Raw genomic sequence first — 17,293 nt, 5'->3', positions numbered from 1 at the left:
TCCCACATAAGCAGAGCAGAATAGCCCAGGGCCACTCTAAGCCCTCTGGGAAACATACTCTCTCTCACCCCTATATACTCCCAGGGATTCTATTTGGGGGCTCACACAGCAGTTTATTCTTTAAAAGACTCCTCCATAGTACAATACCACTTTTGTTCAAGAAAGCATATTATTCATTCTGCCTATCACTTCCCACAGCATGGAAGAAACTCATGAAGAAATTGAAGTATGGAAGTGATAGCTACACAAGCCAGTTCCTTATGACATTTACTATGGGTAAAGGCATGTCATAACAGAGACCTTGTACTAGCCAGTTCATTGCTCTGGCCCTCAGTTTCTTTATCTATAGTATAATGTTCTGAGATAAGGACAAAGGCTAGGAAGACCATGGCTTCTACATGGATGTTCAACAGAGTCCTTGGTATTCACCTCTGGAAATAAAGCAAGTTTCTGGCCGCTTCTTTTGACTCTCAAAACATAGAAAAGTTTCAGTAAGGCTTGCTGTTGCCAACTTCTCAGAAAAGCCTTATGCAAATGTTACTAGTGTGTACCCATGGGAGGCAGGTAACATTTGCAGGCCCTGGACACCTGTATCCAGAAGGCAGGCTCCATCCTGATGCTGTGGATACCTCCCTTGGCTAATTCTCGGATTTTAGACTTCCAGGTTCACCATATTCCCTGATGAAACTTACTTGAGAAGCAGTTTTTGACTCTCCATCATGGGGGAGAGGAGACTTTGGGTTTCCATTGTTCTGAGATTAAAATCTCTAGCATTAAAATTGGTGGTCACGGCATTCTAGGTTAAGGGTGGAGGCTGAGGATCAAGTGTGCAAGAAGGCTTCAATGAGTGGGCGAGCCATAGGACAAATGCTGATACGGTGAAACATTGGGGAACACATTTGTTGTGGAGGCAGGCCTAAGCACAGGCCAGTGGTATACAGCACAGAGGCTCAGACTTCTGTTGCTTGGTCCTCAGTTTACCAGTGCATGGAATAGGGGCTGTGTGTTACTCCTCACAGGATAGTTTGTGGTTCATTCGTAACATCTACTATCAGTACTCTCTGCCAGATGCCACAGGTGTGGACCTGTTACAGTCCAGTGGAAACGACTTCTGTGCAAATAACCGTAATAATGTGATCCCTGCTCTGCCAGGGAAACACAGGGATTAGAAGAGGCCCCTGCCTTGTGCTGTGGGTTCCAGGAACTTACCGGAGAAGCAGTGCAATACTGGCCTGAGCTCTGAAGCCAAATGGACTGTGTTTGACCTGGCTCCTTGGTTTACTGGTTGTGTGTGACCTTGAACAAATGACCTAACCTCCCAGGCCTTAGTTTGAGCACCAGTAAAGACAACCATACAAAGAACAAATGAGTTAATATTATTAACTATCACAATGTCTGGCAGGTACTAGACAATGTTTAAGTGGTCCTTTCACGACCAACAGTTGTCTTTGAAGCACCTACATAGGAGCAGGCCTGTGCTGAGCAATCAAACAAATCACCGATCCCACTGTCAGCAAGTTTATTTCTTAAACAAAACTAGGGCACTCTCTTATCCAGGAAGAGTTTGAAAGGAGTGTGGGGTGAGGAAGGAAATTCTAACACCGAGGGTGTGCAGGACAGATAAGCCCTGCTTGAGAGCCAGACACCAGTCTTCATAGATGGAAGGCAAACCAAGGGGACTGTGTGGCATTGTTAACTAATATTAACCTACCTTTGGGTCTGAAGTTCTGCATGCCAAGGCAGCTAGGGCAGGGCTCACCAATGATTGAAAGCACAGGAGTGTGCTCAGGGCACATATGGCTCCATGGCTCCACCAAAGGCCATTCCTCTCCCTGTTAGTCATGTGTCTCTGGATGGTGACTCAGCTCTCCAAATCTCTGTTTTTTCTAACTATTCACGGGGCGAGTCTGAGGATGATGTGGAAGAATAGAGGGCAGCATCATGTTGGGCTGACCTAAGAACTCAACACCAATTCCTTTACCTTTTTTTCTTTCATTAATAAACAAGTTGGCTTTGCTTCAGTAGCCATTGGGTACACACCTGCTATGTGCTAGACCCTGGTCTGGTTCTGGGAATAAATAATCAAGATATAATTTCTTGGCCTTTCAGTGTTACTAGATGAGTTGGAGGTCAGGGATGGAAGTGCCTATCTTTTGGTACTTTTATGTCAGTATCTCTGTTCAAATTCAGTCAGTATTTGTTAAAATGTGCTTGTTGTATGTCGGATTTTGCTAGGTCTTGAGGATATGAAGTGATTCTGATCTTTTCAGGGCTCATGACCAGGGTGAGGAAGGTCACAAACTGAATTACAGTTTGGAAAGACCCAGCACAATGAAAAGGACAGCCTCGGGCTGAAGTTTCCCAGCATAGGCATCTGACCTGTGGTGTGAGGGGCAAGGCAATGGTCAGGAATGTATGTGAGAGGAAGCAAAGTCTATCCAGAAGTGGAGGATTGGAGGCTGGTACCAGTCAAAGAAGGCAATACTGTGTGAGGCCAAAGACGACAGAAAGCTGGCACATTCAGGAAAATTCTTAGGTCAGTATGTGTTGAGAGAATGAAGGAGGGGAAGGAAGTAGGGTAGGTGACAGGGGCTTAAATCCAAACCAAAAATTAGGGTTTTACTTGGAAGGCATAGGTTTTACTTGGAAGGCATAGGGAAGCTTTGGAGAGGATTGAGGCAAGGTAGATGGCACAGTGAGGCAAGTGAGAGGATTTGCTGCCAGTGACGTGGAGACTGGACCGGAGAAACGGAGACCAGTTAGGATATAACTATAACCTTAATGAGATGATGAAACTCTGAAGGGAAGATAGTGTGGTAGGATAAAGGATTAGTGAATGACTTGGGAGACCCCTATGCTTTAAATATTGTGTAAGTCCTGGCTTCTGACACATTTCCATGTAATGGTAGCACTAGGGACTTCAGGAATGCGTCATATGTCCATGAAAAATGTGACGTTCCTCTTTCTAGCACCCAACACTTTATTATCAGAGTCTTGGTCATGTGGGTGTTTCCCTCGAGGGCAGCACTGCACTGTTGCAGACATGCAGGAGTTCAGAGTCAAGGGATAGATGCAGAACTCTGCCCTGCTCCTTAATGTGTGCAGGGCTTGAGACAATTGCTTGGATCTTGTTTCCTGTATGAAGGAGGTTTAGAACTTCTACCCACAGGGTTATTGTGAGGCTAGAAGAAAGGTTTGTAGTGCACTGAGTATCTGACTCATCCTAATGCCAACCTTTCCTAGGGCTCTGGAATACAGGAGCTCCTGGACTACCTTTTAGTCTGTCTGGTGTGCCGTTCCCCCAGAAACTGCCACTTCTCACGACCACCACACACTATTACAATCCTCTGGGTCTACAGGGCAGGCAATAGCTGTTCCAACTGCTTTACTGAAATTTTCTAAGCTTTGATCAACACGTTACTGTTAGTAATTCCTTTTATAGCTGAAAAGCTGTGGTGCAGGAAGGTGAGGTGACTTCCCTAAGGCATAGTGCTAGTTAGTGAATGGAGCTGGTGCCTGCACCCAGGCAATGGCTTTAGAAGATGGGCTCTTAAGCACATAATACTACTTGGCAAAACCAAGAACAACTAACAAATTGTGAAAAAGAGTTAAGAGAGTGAAAAAAAGATCAGGTTTCTCTTAATTGTAATTCCTGTCAGATAAACTTTCAAAATGTACTGGAAGCCGAGTGCACACCTTTATCTTAGCACAGAGGAAGAGGCAGGCACATCTCTCCGACTTCCAGGCCAGTCAGGGTTAAACAATGAAACCCTGTCTCAAAATTTTCAGTGGAGGGGAACAGAGTGAGTGGTAAGGACTCTTATTGTTTTCCAAAGCTGATTTTTTTTAAAGAAAAGCTAGAGATACTCAATGCAGAGGGAAGTTCAAGGCAAGAGAACTGACTGGTTACATTTAACCATCTTTGGGAGCTTCTTTTGGATATGAAATAGAAAACCACACAGCTTCAACATCGCAATTAGTCTGATATTATTTGCTTGATGCAAATAGTGGCTCTTCAATTTTTTTTTTTTTTCTGGTTAACAGATCTCATTAAGAATCTGATGAATACAGATTCCCTTTCCAGAAGAATACACACTTAACTTTTGCATATAAAAGAGGATTTCAAGAGCTACTCCTGGGGAGAATGTAGACAATGTATAGGACAATGAAAACAGGAGGCCAGGTCCTGAGCCTTGATACTTTTGCTAAGATGATGGGGACATAAGGCAGGTACAACCTTTTGAGTACTGTAGAACTGGAGTGAGCGTCTCTGGCTCACTCACAGCAGTGGGCTGATGACAACCATGGAAAGTGAGGTGAACTGTGAAACGTTCAGAGAACTTCCTCCCCCTCTGGTTGACTACACAACAGTTAGGGCTAAAATGGGAAGAAGCCTCTAAAGTATACAACAGAATGTTAAGATGATCAAGTAAGAAATGAGTGTGATGTGTCACACAGATGCAAATGCAATGCCCAAGGTAGTTATTTTTGAACTGAATTTAGGACTGTGTCCTACCCACTTGTGGGATCTAGAATTGGGTAGATGAATGGGATAGGCAGAAGTGTCTCAGTCAGTGATGCTGAAATTGAAACAGAGAAGAAAGACTCTCTCCCATAACCTATGAGGAAGTGTGTCAGAACTCTGCAGTCTCTGAAATCTAGCCTGCTGTCAGGCATGCCCAGGTCAGCACATCTAGCTTTAATGCAACTACAGAGGTAATGTTTTTTAATTCCATTGGCTGAACCAAACCTATAAAACCTTAACTCTTAACCCCTTGCAGTAGAAAGACTCCACAAGAATGTCCCCATCCATCCCAGGCTATGAATGCTTTTGATTCAGATGAACACCTACCTGGATGGCTCATAAAACTCACAGGGTCAGATCATGGTAGCCTTCTAAACCAGAAGCCTTCCAAAAAACCCAAGACTATTAAAAGGCAATAGGAAACTGACATTGCTTCCTCAACCCTTTAAATAAATTCTTCAAAGACACAAATGATAATCCAAGAACACAGGGCAGTGACCTAGAATGGGGATAACAAGGAGTCCTGGAGTCACTGTAAGCAGTAGGCAAAGAATGTGGAGGGGACACACTGATGGGCTCACTCAGTTTCTGGAGGCTGGGATGTACAGCTGACTGAAGTCTAAGGTTAAGAAGACCATAAAAGATACTGCTGATTTTGCTGTGGTAGCAAGTCACTTTAGTACTGTGCTTATATGAGAGGGTATCAAATGTTCTCCCTCCTTTTCTGGAGCTCAATTGACCAGACTCCCAGGAGTGAACAGTAACAGGGCCTATAGGATAGCAATTCAGGAGGCTGAGCCAGTTAGAGAACTTTCCAAGGCAGGATTGAAAAAGGCGTTGTCAATTTCACACACATTCAAGTAACATTTAATAACGTTTATGAAACGGTTTCAGGGTAAAGTCTCTATGTTGGTATACAGAAGTAAACAGGAATGGTAGGTAGGGAACCATATAATGAAGTCAAATCCAGATCAGATGGAACAGGTTAAACACAAGAGTGAGTTCAGAGACCTCTCTCAAACTCCTGCCCACACCCTGGCTGCTGGTTCTGAGTATGGCTTGAGTTCAGGGCTGTGGCTTCTCACAGCAGCTACAGATCAAAGTCTGGAAAAAGAGCTGGTACCCTAGGACAGCTGCAGCTTCGGAAATGACATCTTGTGGTACCACTTGATTAGGAAGGAAGGAGCAGAGCTGGAGAGGAAGTGCTTAGGTGGAACTCCTCTCACAGTGAGCTCCCTTCTTTTCAGTCAGTTGGCAGATGAAGCATAGTGGTATTAGCAACAATCCCTTGGAAGAATTTTCAGGGGACGTTCTTGGCTGAGCATCAGAGGAAAACAGGTGATTTTTCCTGGCCAATACTTTTTGAGTAGAGGGAAAAGTGACCAGACATATCTTCAGCTTTGGTTAAGTCTTCTCAGAACCCCTAACACACTTACAAAGTAACCAGACTGGGAGGCCAACTCTAGAGATAAAGACCAGAGACGACACAAAAACTGCCATAGAGAACATTCCAAGACTAAAAGGAAATTAATTGGCTGTGAAAGTATAAATATTCTTATGAACTACCCCAAACCCTAAATCCACAGATTAACAAAGTCCACATCTACAAATCAAACCCCAGATTACCACATATCAATTCAGGCAACACATGAATTCTAGGCTAAGCCCCCAAATTTGCTCTCTTAAAATATATGAAGTCTGAGTTTATAGCCAAAGAATGAGATCTCTTTTATTTGGGGTATAAATCCAATATCTAATATTAAAACATTCAGAAACAAAACTTATAGAGCAAGTCCCTTACTACAGGAGAGCCTACAGGGTAACTGATTAGATTTTGGCAATAAAGAAGGTGTTTAAAACACCAAGTGATGGCCAGGTATTGTGGGGCATGCCTGTAATCTCAGCACTTGGGAGGCGAAAGCAGATGACTGCAAGTTTGAGGCCTACGCTACATGGTGAGATCTGGTCTCCAAAAGCCTAAAAAAGGAAACACCCCACCAAGTGAGAAGGTCCCAGATGTATGAAGTAGCAGGGGTAGGAAAAGCAGGAGAATTGTGTGCTGTGTACTCTGATGTGCCAGCAACGTGGTAACGGGTATCTGGGAAGTTCTAAATGTCTCAATGCAAGCTGAGTAACAGCTTCCCATAGCTGGCCAATAGCAAGTCTTAGTACTGGCACTCTCTGCATGCTACCTCAACACACTGTGTACTCATTAGTTCCCCAAGCTGCAATGAAACAAAAAAACTCTTCCAAGATGGAATATGGAGGCCATGATAGCAGTATATAAATACCTTGCCTATATGTCAAATCAGTCCTCCAGCAAAATCTCACATCTTATTAAAGGAGTTGGACATATGATATACTTCTCTACCCCCAAAATGTCTAACCTCCAGGCCAAGAATGTCCAATTTGACTTTCTTCTCTCCGCCTTTTAAAATTAGGTGATTATAAACTTGAAATCCAGTTATAGACATAAAAAAGCAGAGGTATGAGCCCTGGCTCAATGACACATATCAAATACACAGCATCCTGATGTCAAGGACAAAAAGAACTGTCCTGGACACTGAAAGGGAAAGAAGAACTGGAGAGGTGTAAGTTCTACTGGGGGCCACTGGCACGCAACAGTACATTATTAAACAAGGGTGAGACGCAGGTGTCAGGAGGGCAGTGGAGGGAGCAGTCCTCCATCATGAGGTGTGGGAACATATACTCATGGATGGGAATTTTAAGTAGCTATGTTTATTACTTTTTTCCAGCAATCTTGCAAGAGGCAGAAGTGTGACATGGAATTGAGTGAGACGAGCGTGTGGGCGGGTTGGCGAGGAGCCCATCTCTTGACATGTGCCACTGGCTTGTCAGGAGTGGCTGGTTCCACCGCTGAGTCAGGTTTACTCTTTTGCTTCAAGGAAAAGGGTTTCTTGAGGGAACAACTTTACCTCCAATAAAGACTTATTGGGGTCTAGCTGAGTTATCTGAAAAAAAAAAAAAAGAAAATACACATTCAGAAATCTTTAACAAGCACATTGTTTTTCAGCCTTCTACACACTGGCATGAGCATGTGTACAGTTATCTTACTGGATTAAAACAATTCTATGTGGTGATGGTGGTGTTCTTAATCTTCTCTGAGGAAGCCAAGGCTCTCAGGAAAGTCATATTTTACAGTTCCATCTAGTTGGAGGACTTAGTACTGACCTCAGGCTATTAGCTAGGTCCCTTGCCTCCTGTGCCCTTGGGAAAGACAGAGAGAGATATATTCCGCTGGTTAAACAGAGGAACGGCATGCCTGAGACCTTGACGTGCTTAACTGCTGGTAGCATGGAGGCTGCTCTGCTGGCTGGGACAACAACTAAACCTTTGGAGGGACAAGGTCTAGGCGCTTCATTACAATTCTATGGAGCAACTACAGAATGGTTACTCCGCTGTATCCAGAGATGACGCTATCTCAGGGAGTTCCCTAGGAGGACAGCACAATCTCCTCATTGAGGATATATTTAGCCTGGAAAAATGAGGCAACCAAATAATATAACTATGTTTTAGAAATTTATAAAAATGCAGGGTGGTGGTGGAGCACACCTTTAATCCCAGCACTCTGGAGGCAGAGGCAGGCGGATCTCTATGTTTGAGACCAGCCTGGTCTACAGAGCAAGTTCCAGGACAGCCTGGGCTACACAGAGAAACCCTGTTTCAAAAAACCAAAACCAAAAAATCAACTACTAAATGTAAAGCTAAATCTTTATTAGATAGATCTCTGCCCTTAAGTCAGGACAGAAATGGCAGGTGAAGGTTTTAAAAACCCAAGAGAAAGAAACACATTTATCAAAAGGGATCATGAGTTCTGCAAGGCTGAAGAGTATTAGGTTAGTGGAAAGCGTATAGCCTTTGAAAATAGGAAGACTCTAGTTTAAGTCACAGCGGTGTTGGCTATCAGCTTTGTGGCTCTTGTCTTGTAGGATTGATCAAAATTAAATGGGAAAAACATAATTAGCACAGTGTCTGGCATAGAGCAGATCAACAAAATTCGCTATGTATGAGAGCAACTATAAAGGGAGATGGATATGTAGACAATGGGCTGCTCTGAGTATGTCATGGATGGTTAGGTACTCTATAGCTATACCTGAAGCTGCATGAGCTTTGGGGCCTTGGGCAAACACTACAAGGTAGGCAATTTGTCTGCTCAACTCAGGCCATTCATAATGAGATGACTCTGCTTTCTTCTTCCAGCTAGAGAAGGGGAACCCCTGCGTGTCAAAGACTGGTAAGCTAATGTGGGAAACACTGATCTGAGCATATCCAGGTGGAGACTAGGTATGCTCAGGAGGGTCATTAAGGAGATACATCTACTCCTGGAATCCTTTCTGCTTATAAGGAACCCAGCACATATCTTGATCTACTGGTATCCCTTGGGTCCTGGGGAGATGGTAGGCAAGGTGGAAGGGAGGACCTAGCTTGCTGTCTGTCTTCCAATGCAGTAGGAGGGCAAGCTGCTGGCAAATGTTTACCTACTTCCCCAATTAACGTACAATACTGCACTGGCGTCTGTCAATAAACAGAGCTATGTTGCCTCTGCTTTGGCATTTTCTGCCCAGCTGCTTCTGCTATTGTTCTTAATTAACATGCCAGAGCTCTTCCAGCATCGTCTACTTTGTTATTTGTGGTTTGTAAATATGACGCTTATTGTGAGAAACCAAAACCATACTAGTGCCAGAGTTGTGAGAACAGGCTGGAAGATGTATTAGGAAGCAAAACAGGCTGGAAGCCTGGAGCATCAGGCCTATGTGGCACCCTACTGGGGTGGTAGACATGCAAGGTAAGAGATTCATAAACTCCTAGTTAAAATTATAGTTGTCATTGATAAAACAGTATCCAAGAAATATTAAATGATTTTCTCTAGTTACTTTATGTGGGGGAATTGGGATCTGAGGAAGGCAGAAACAAAAATTTCTTGGACATCTATTACAAGCCAAGCACTTCAAATCTATTTCTCAATTAGTCTATGACCACCACCATGCAAGGCTGAAGAGGTGAGACAACCGAGTTTCAATGTAGTTACCACTTGTATACAGCTTTATAGTTAGATGGAATCTGTCCACAGTTTTGTGATTAAAAAGACTGAAGCAAACCTACATTCTAACTATATGACCTTGAAGGAGTTAAAAACTAGAGAGTCCATTTTCCTATCTGTAATAGGGGAATTAGTTTTTCCTTTGTAGTTAGTCGGTGTGATAGCTAGGTGAATAACGTTAGGGGAGCCTCTGGTGGCCCATCCCAAGTCAGTAAGTGCTCAGCAGATGAACAACCACTATTGGCTGCAGTATTTCTTGGGTAGCAGCCCTATACCCTCTCTAGGTTGTCCTGGTTGTATTTGTTTCTATCACATTGCCCAGCAGGCATGCTACCCTTATGTTATGCCTTCAATTATGGAGATCTCATTCTCTAACTTCAGTCAGGTCCTCCAGCCAGTGGACTGCTTTGAAGTAAACACAGCTCTGTTGAGGCGTACCCTCTCAGAATGGCCATATGAGACCTCCACAACCACCCCATTCTGAAGTTCATTTCATTTATTTATGCTTAATGGTTTTTTTTTTTTTTACTATCTAGTCCTTTTAGTTTTCCTTCTTTTTTATCCATTTGCTTTGTAATACAAATTATTACAACAGTATTATAACTGTTGACAACAATGATAGCCAACAGCTTATAATCTTTCATTACACATAGAATGTATTAACTTATTTAATCCTTACAATGGCTCTTGAGCTAGATATTGTTATTTTCATTTGACAGGCCAGGAAACAGGCTTAGAAAGGCTGAGAATTTGCTCAAGGCCACACAGCTAGTAAGCCAGGAATTACATTTGTATTCAGAGCCATAACACCCCCCACCCCCCGAGGGGTGGTGGTGGTGCTGTTATCTCTGGCTGTCCTGGGAACTTGTTATGTAGACCAGGCTGGCCTTTAACTCCCAGTGATCTGCCTGCCTCTGCTTCCCGAGTGAGTGTGCTGAGATTATTTCTGTCTGTCTGTCTGTCTACCTACCTATTTATTGTTTTATGTAGATGGGTGTTTTGTCTGCATGTATGTCTGTGTAGCATGTACATGCAGTCCTTACAGAGTCCAGGTCCCCTAGAAATGGAGTTACAGACAGTTGTGAGCTGCCATGTGGGTGCTGGGAATTGAACCCAGGTCCTCTGGAAGAACAGCCAGTGCTCTTGACTGCTGAGCCATCTCTCCAGCCCCCAAGTGCTAAGATTAGATCAAGTCACCACATCTGGCACCATATTTTACTATTGTAGTTGCCACCAGCCTACCCTGTATAAGAGAACCTGAACTCAGCAGTAGTTTTGGGCTGGTGTTATTGAGTATATAGATAACATGATAACACATTGTAAAACATACAAAGTTTTTTTTTTTTTTTTTAATATTGTTGGATCTAAATGCTAGTCTTGTAACCAGTGTTATTCCTATTTTACAGATGGAAACATATGACTAAGAGATTAAATTAAACCCCACTGTTACTGAATTAAATTTTTAAAAATAAAAATAGCCTTTGGTGCTCTATTGCCCAGTAGTATGACTATAGTTAACAATAATGTATTTCTCACATTTGGCTTTTTTTTTTTTTGGCTGTTTGAGACAAGGTTTCTCTGTGTAGCTTTGTGCCTTTCCTGGAACTCACTCTGTAGACCAGGCTGGCCTCGAACTCAGAGATCCGCCTGCCTCTGCCTCTGACTGCTGGGATTAAAGGTGTGTGCCACCACTGCCCGGCTGAGAGATTTTTTTTAAAAAATATATCTTTACAAGGAAATATTAACGGGGTTATGGGTATACTAAGAATTCTATTTTGTTTATTATATGATGTATGCATGTGTCAAAAATCACACTGGAGTCTATAAAAATAATCCTACAATCCTACTGTTAAGGGGTATCTACTCCTAAGTCATAGAGGCATATTTTCCATAGATATGTGTAAACCTGTATTTTTTTGAGAATTTCATACACAAACACTGTATTTACATTATTTCTACCCCTTTCCACTCCTCCATGTCTCCCACTCTCTCCAATTCATGACTTTCACTTTCTCTCTCTTTCTCTCTCTCTCTCTCTCTCTCTCTCTCTCTCTCTCTCTCTCTCTCTGTTTTTCAAGACAGGGTTTCTCTGTGTAACTTTGCGCCTTTCCTAGAACTCACTTTGTAGCCCAGGCTGGCCTTGAACTCACAGAGATCTGCCTGGCTCTGCCTCCCGAGTGCTGGGATTAAAGATGTGCACCACCACCGCCCGGCTGACTTTTTCTTTAATTGTAGACAATAATTGAAAACTTTTCTTCTAGTGTAATTTATAAGTGAGAGAGAATTGAGGGGGAGCAGGGTACCAAGCTCCTTCTCAGTAGCTAGTGGCCACATTGTGAAGACACTGCAGTGCTCTGGGCTCATTCTAGAAGGGCATGGAGCATGTCAGAGGGGTTTCCTGAGCCTGGTGGTGGTGGTACACACCTTTAATCCCAGCACTTGGGAGGCAGAGCCAGGTGAATCTTTGTGAGTTCTAGTCCAGTCCAGCGTGGTCTACAAAGTGAGATCCAGGACAGGCTCCAAAGCTACACAGAGAAACCCTGTCTTGAAGAAACAAATAAGAAGGGGTCTCCTGAGAAACAGCAGAGGACAAGAAGAACTGTGTGTGGACAGAGGGGACAAGGAAGTGGTGGGGCTGTTGCTGGAGGGACAGAGATGTGCTATTGTGGCTTGAGTTTCTGAAGGCTGACAAGTAGAAGAGAGCCAAGATGGTGATGTAAAAATCATGGGAAGTAGAACTCTTCAGAGAAGCAGCAGGATTAATGTGGCTAGCAATGGTTCTTTCTGTTAATTTCGTTGCTTTTCTTCTTTTGCCTTCTGATATTTACCTTCTTCTTGTCCTCAAGTCATCATCATAGTAGCTTTGTGAACCTCTCCCATGAGTTGGGTCCATGCAGCCTGCATTCTAGATTTATATGTAGTCTCTTAACTAGTCCTCAAGATGGCCTAGTGAAATCAGTACTAGTGCCATCTTATAGATATGGACACTAAGGCTACCTTGCCCATTGTAGGGACTAAGGTTTCAGAGTCAGGTCTATCCAGTTCCAAAACTCATTATGATCAGAATGGTCTGGCAAACCAACTTATGAACAGGCTGACTTGGGGAGGGGAGAAGGAAGTCTGCTGCACTCAGAGGCATCAAATACAAGCATATTTGCTGGCAATGGTACCAGCCAACATTTTCTAAACATTTTATTTCAAACCAGGCAATCTTTGACATACTTTAATTTTATAAAAATATTTTTATAATAGTCTACCAATGTGGGCAAAATGATCATTCCTATTTTATGAGGAAACTGAGTCACGGGACAGATTAAGTTGTTTGTCTAAAGTATTAAAGCTATTAAGGGCAGAGCCAGATTGTGAATCAAGGCAATCTAGCTTTGGAATCTACCTAGATTACATGGCTAGAGATGTTGCTGAGAGTAGTATCCATATGGAGAAAGAAATCGGAAGAGATGACTCAGAGTTTCTTTTGAATCAAGCTTCCAGGATACAAGACCTTCACTTTAAGAATGGCAGAAGGTCAGGGGTCATTAAAAAAATCCTGAAATGTTTATAAAATACGAATACAAAAACCCAATCTAGGTCTGTCTTTTGCCATTTACCTGGGACTTTACTGAATTATTGACTCTTTAAATCAACAGAGAAGGAACACTTTGGGATTCCTTGGGGGAGAGGGGTGTTCTCAGAGAAGAGGTAGAGTCTGTCTTTATAGTTAGAAGAGGGAGTCAACCGCCCTGACACCTCCTTTACTGTATTTGAGAAACCTGAATGGGCATATTTTCTCATTAAAACAACAGTTTAGCAAACTGGCTTTGTAAAACGTGTATGTTAGCACAGATGGGACATGTTCCCTGCCAAACAGGGCTTTTCTTTGTTATATCAATTTTCTCAGCAATTTGAAATATTATATGCATTTTTTTCCCTATGACCTCCCTGGGCTTCATTCAGTTCCTGTTCTAAAATCAATACTCTGTTATAAAAAATGTAAACTAATGTGACAGAGTCTCATCTTGGCCAATGTGGAAATTTCAGAGTGTTATGATGAGAAAATGCCCTACCTATCCAACAGTCCAGGCCTTCATTTCACAAGTGGGCAACCTGAGACTCAGAAAGCAAGTGACTCAGCCCAGGTGAGATGGATGCTTACAAGGAGACACGTATGTTATTTCTGGGTATAGAGGAAGTTTCTCCAGTCCTGCTGGCCCTGTAGTCGGGATAAATCTCTCCTGCCTGCAGTCCCAGAGCCACTTCTAAAACAGTCACTCAGAGGCTTACATTAATTATAAACTATATGGCCTGTGGCTTTGGTTTCTGGCTAGCCAGCTCTTTCATCTCAAATTAACCCATTTCTATAAATTTATATGTTGCCACGTGGCTGTGGGTTACTGGTCTGCTGGTATCTTGTTGCTCTTTCAGTGGCAGGCAGGTGGGCTGGCATCTCTGACTCTGTCCTCTCTGTATCTTGGATTTCCTGCCTGGCTGTAAGCTTTCTTGCCATAGGCCAAAACAGCTTTATTTATTATCCAATGGGAGCCACACATATTCACAGTACACAGAAAGACATCCCATAGCATCAGGGTTTCTGATATCTGTTTGGAAATCCTTTTTCTTTTCTTTTTTTGAGATAGGGTCTCACTATGTTGTGCTGGTTGGCCTGGAACTTACTATATAGAACAGGTTAGCCTCAAATTCATCTAGATCTGCTTGCTTCTGCCTTCTGCAAGCTTGGATTAAAGATGTGTGCCATCATGCCTGGCATGTTACAAAATTCCTCATAGCAGCACTACCCTGCCTCTCAACTGCAGTAAAGATATGACACCATAAACATAATGTTACTGCTAGATGCTACTCAAGGGGGAGCTGAATACTATTAAAAAGAGCAGCACCAGTACTTGCAAGGCATTTTATAGTTTGCAAGGAATTTACACCAACAGCTCATTCACATAGGTTTGGTAATATACAGTCTCTGTTTTAGTTGATATATTACTAAGGTTTGCTTTTGTTATGGAATCAAATAAAGAAAACTCTGGATGTAATATCTTACATAGAGGTAAAATTTAAAATTTTGGATTTTTATTTCTCTTTATTTCCTAATGCAACTTTTGTTTGTTTGTTTGTTTTTCCGAGATAAGGTTTCTCAGTGTAGTTTTGGTGCCTGTCCTGGATCTCGCTCCATAGAACAGGCTGGCCTGGAACTCAGAGATCCGCCTGGCTCTGCCTCCCGAGTGCTGGGATTACAGGTGTGCGCCACCAGTGCCCGGCTACATTATGATTCTTAACAGTAGCAAAATTGTAGTCATGAAGTAATTTTATGGTTGGGAATCAATACAACACGAGAACCACTGAGTTACAGTCTACCAACTTGAGTGTTCTTCCTTGTTTTCAGCCCTCAACAACCTCAGTGAATGGCCTCTTCTCTGAACCTCTACATTTGACTACCAAGGCTATATGCCATCAAAGGTTGCCAGAGAGTAAAGGTCATAAATAGATGAATCCAATCTTGGACAAGCCACTTCTTTTCTTCCTTCCTTCCTTCCTTCCTTCCTTCCTTCCTTCCTTCCTTTCTCTCTCTTTCTCTCTCTCTCTCTGTCTCCCCGTCTCTCCCTCCCTCCCTCCCTCCCTCCCTCCTTTTCTCCTCCTCCTCCTCCTTTTGTGACAGGGTTTCTCTGTGTAGTTTTGGGGCCTGTTCTAGATCTCACTCTGTAGACCAGGCTGACCTTGAACTCAGAGATCCTCCTGGCTCTCCGTGCTAGGATTAAAGGTGTGAGCTACCACTGTCCAGCATAGACACCTTTCTTCTTTAGTTTTTTTTTTTTTAATGTAGGGGTTAGTGACTAGTAGGAAATTGATGGTACTGCAGTTGAGCTTTGGAGATCCAAAGCCTAGTAGCCTCAAACCTAGTGTCAGCCAAATAAGTTTTGTTTCCAGTTTCCTTCTCTACTTGGTGAAAGGGATGAAAATAGCCATCACTGAGAGAGTCATAAGGAAACTGGTTCTGTGCCTTCTTTATGTTAGATGTCGCCTCATGGTGCCAAGGTTTGATATCCATTGCTATAATCTCCTTTTAGTTTGAGGACTGTGGAAGTTACTTAACCTTCAACTTAATTATTCTTTATTCATAATATAGAGACTATATCTTTGCTGAGTTATAAGGATTCAATAATGTAAAACTTAGGGGTATATTTATTTTATGTCCATGCTTCTACATGGAGAAACTTCTGGATGTTCTTCCCATTTCTCATACAAATGTGACAGGTTGGTGAATTTGGGAGAAAACTCTTGAATTTAGCTGTATGATTTCCCTCACACTTTTTTTTTTTTTTGGTAAGACAGGGTCTCTCTCTGTAGACCAGGCTAGCCCTAACTCAGAGATCCACCTGCCTCTGCCTCCTGAATGCTGGGATTAAAAGCATGCACCACCAGATCCCAAACCACAATCTGATCAATTTTATTTTTTAATAAAAGTGACTGATTTATCTTTCTTTCCTTTTTTCTTTTGGTTTTTCGAGACAGGGTTTCTCTGTGTAGCTTTGCAGACCAGGCTGGCCTCAAAGTCACAGAGATCCGCCTTGGTCTGCCTCCTGAGTGCTGGGATTAAAGGCGTGCGCCACCACCACTGCCCAGCTGACTGGTTTATCTTTCAGTTGGCTTTATATCTTTTAATTAGTCTAGAGATAGTTAAGTTAGGGGATGTTATTTAATGTCCCAAGTCCCCAAGTCTCCACACCATTAGGCATATCTATAACACACAGCTACAGCCAAACTTTCTTTTACAGCATCTCTCTTTTTGTCCTTCTGCATCAGGGTCTCACTTCCCACCTGGGTCGGCTTTGAGCTTATGGAGAACCTCCTACTTCAGTCTCAAGGCCTGGGATCCAGGCACAAGCCACCAGATCTGGCATAGAAGAGGCTTCTTTAAAGCTAAACCACCTATCACAGGACAAATCTACTAAACTTTCTTCTGAGAAACGCATACACATGGTCACTATCATCTCACAGCTTTCAGAGTATCCTCACAAATACTGTCTAAATTTCAAAGCTATGCTAGACAATTACATCTATTAATTCTCCTTGTAGCAGGTGAGAACAGCAACATGCAAATGGGGACACAATTCATGCATGACTATGAAAGTAGACATTGGTGGGCTTCCAGCTGAACCCAAGTCTTCCTATTTCAAACCTCAAGCATTTTTACTCTGTGAGGCAGTCCAAGGGATGCATATGGAAGTTCCCAGAGTACAGTGAAGTAACTTCACGTTAAGATTTATTTGACCTGAAGAGAACAGCTGACTTTCTAGATGCTCTGGATAACCTAGTCTACTTGTTTCTCTTAGGAAAACAAAAAACAAAAAACAAAAAAAAAAAAAACCATTTAAATATCAGAAGCTTAATAATGATCGCCATTCACAAAAATTAACATTTACTTTTTTTGTGGAGGTGAGATTTTGCCTAAACTGGTTTTGAACTTCTGGGCTCAACTGACCCTCCCCCTTCACCTTTCTGAGCAGCTATGACTATACGTCTGCTGTATACCACATCTAGCTTGCGTCCCCTTTCCTGTTTTCTTCTCTTCCTTCCTTGAGTTGGATAGGAATGCTCTTAGCATTTTCTAAGTGCCACACACTAGGCTAATTACCTCCATATTATGTAATTAAGTGATTATCATAATCCTTTCAGTATTTAGTTTTATAGATGGGGTA

The 17,293-nt window shown here is 42.6% G+C and overlaps 1 protein-coding gene across 3 annotated transcripts in view; it reads right to left on the bottom strand.

Annotated features, from left to right (window-relative positions):
* Window positions 1-5,365: 5,365 nt before the first annotated feature.
* Window positions 5,366-17,293, bottom strand: part of Faf1 (Fas associated factor 1) — a 345,021-nt gene continuing 333,093 nt past the window's right edge. For all 3 annotated transcript variants that reach the window (XM_036177177.1, XM_036177179.1, XM_036177178.1), the window contains exon 19: window positions 5,366-7,497. In XM_036177177.1, coding sequence (XP_036033070.1) covers window positions 7,414-7,497 — 84 coding nt within the window. In that variant the 3' untranslated portion in view covers window positions 5,366-7,413. The remainder of the gene's footprint in view (window positions 7,498-17,293) is intronic.

The sequence above is a fragment of the Onychomys torridus genome, chromosome 2, assembly GCF_903995425.1.
Source record: "Onychomys torridus chromosome 2, mOncTor1.1, whole genome shotgun sequence".
In the NCBI taxonomy this organism is placed as follows: Eukaryota; Metazoa; Chordata; class Mammalia; order Rodentia; family Cricetidae; genus Onychomys; species Onychomys torridus.
This window is presented reverse-complemented; position numbering and strand designations above follow the sequence as displayed.